This window comes from Saprolegnia parasitica, assembly GCF_000151545.1.
Source record: "Saprolegnia parasitica CBS 223.65 unplaced genomic scaffold supercont2.30, whole genome shotgun sequence".
NCBI lineage: Eukaryota > Oomycota > Saprolegniomycetes > Saprolegniales > Saprolegniaceae > Saprolegnia > Saprolegnia parasitica.
The window spans coordinates 4,162-5,968 of record NW_012156424.1 but is presented as its reverse complement, the minus strand read 5'-3'; the positions used below and the strand labels follow the sequence as shown (position 1 = coordinate 5,968).

At 61.8% G+C, this 1,807-nt stretch overlaps 1 protein-coding gene across 1 annotated transcript; it reads left to right on the top strand.

Annotated features, from left to right (window-relative positions):
* Nucleotides 1–76: 76 nt before the first annotated feature.
* Nucleotides 77–1,284, top strand: SPRG_07421 (hypothetical protein; the record flags this gene model as incomplete). The annotated part of the gene is made up of 8 exons (XM_012346562.1): nucleotides 77–94; nucleotides 145–372; nucleotides 417–578; nucleotides 634–747; nucleotides 802–863; nucleotides 887–998; nucleotides 1,042–1,134; nucleotides 1,186–1,284. Exons 2-8 carry the CDS (start codon nucleotides 364–366, stop codon nucleotides 1,282–1,284), a joined length of 651 nt encoding a protein of 216 aa, XP_012201952.1. The 5' UTR covers nucleotides 77–94; nucleotides 145–363.
* Between the last annotated feature and the right edge of the window lie 523 nt (nucleotides 1,285–1,807).

The following is a 1,807-nucleotide window of genomic DNA, read 5'->3' as shown; positions in this document are numbered from 1 at the left end:
AGACCAGCGTGGATCACCGAACTCTTATGCGTGTAGCTCTCTGCGTGCGTCCGACGCCAGCGCATCGGCGGCCAGCTCGGCGGCGGCCCGGCGGGTACTCCGACCTCGCACCGTGCATGCCACGATAATTGACTGTGTGTCTAGTTTGTGCCCCGACCGAGCCAGCGCCGCAAGGCCGATGGTACCGACGCACCCGAGCCCAAGATCAAGGCCGAGACGCAGGCCAAGGCCCCGCGCCCTAGCCAGGGTGGCCGTGGCGATCGCAAAGCCGAGCACGGCGGCCGCGGTGGCCGTGGCGGCGCCGAGCGGGATGGTGGGCGTGGTCGCGGCGGCCGTGGTGGGCGTGGCCGCGCGCCGCTTCCGATGGGCCGCGTACGGTGCCTCTTTCTTATGACGACGTAGTTAACGCCCACTAGGTTGCGTTTGAAGGGTCCATGGCAGCAGGCTCGTCGGGCACGAGCACGTCGAGCGTCAGTGCCGCCAAGATGAAGAAGCCCGTTTCGTCCGATGCCATTGGTATCAGCGTATTGGACGAGACCCTTGACAACACGCATTTGGATGTCGAGGAGCCGATCCAGGTACCTCAACCACTGATATGGCTGTTCACCATCTCACTGTTGCGTGACGATGCAGTGGCCACCAGTGATCGAGTCGACGATGCAGCCCATGTGCCTCCCGTTCGGTCGTCCGCCCAAGCACTTTTCCGTCACGGACGACGAAGCCGGCGGCGCTGTTTTTTGCGACGAGGTAGATGCAACGATCCATATATCGACCAGCAACGCCTGACACCTCGTCCATTAGCTCGGCAACTTTATCGTGCAGGACGACGACCTCTTCTTCATCCAGCTGCCGACGACGCTGCCGTATGCGACAAAAAACCCTCGAGCGCCACCAAGGACGACGACGACGCGCCCGTCAAGCCCGCCAACAAGGACGCCGAGGGCCTCGAGCTCTTTGACAATGCGCTCAACACGATGCCGAGTGGGTACTTGGGCAAGGTACTCCTCTAAATCTCAAGACTCCGACTCATGGCGCGAGTAGATTCAAATCCACAAGTCGGGCAAAGCGGTCCTTGTCCTGGGTGACAAGACGTTTGATATTGCACCGGCTCAGCCGCCGACGTTCTACGAGGAGGTAGATTCGGACAGCAGAATGACTTTGCGACTGATAAAAATGGTGCGGTAGCTCGTCTCGATGGATACGAAGGACCGTCTGCTTTCGCACTTGGGGCCGGTCGCCAACCATCTCGTCGTGACGCCCGACTTTGAGTCGCTCTTGGCATAAACGCAAGCAATAATACCATTCGATTCGACTGTAATTTTTTCCCGGAGTTGAACCCGGACATGTCGGTTTCGACCTAAGTGTAACGGGAGTAACATCACTAGCGTCCTCGAGATGGCGTCGCCCGGCCCGCCGCCGATGGGTCCAGGACCGCCGCCAGGTACGACGAAGCCGCAACTGCGATGGGGTCATGGATATGATGGTGCAAACAGGGTTGCCACCCGCGCGCGGACCACCAGGTAGAGCGTTGGGTTCGGCAACGAAGCCGAGCGACGTGGTATGCTAGGCGTAAGTGTCATTGGCGCACCGCCTCCTGGTAGGATGTTGCACCTTGAGCTGTGACGTTGCATGAGGCTGTTTTGTGTGCAGGACGAGGACCACCTCCAGGCGCTCCTCCGCCCGGTGCACCGCGAGGCCCGCCTCCAGGAGGCCCACCAGGAAGGGGCCCACCGCCAGGCGCGCCGCCAGGACGAGGACCTCCACCGGGTGGACCACCAGGCATGCCGCCACGAAGACCGCCGCCCGG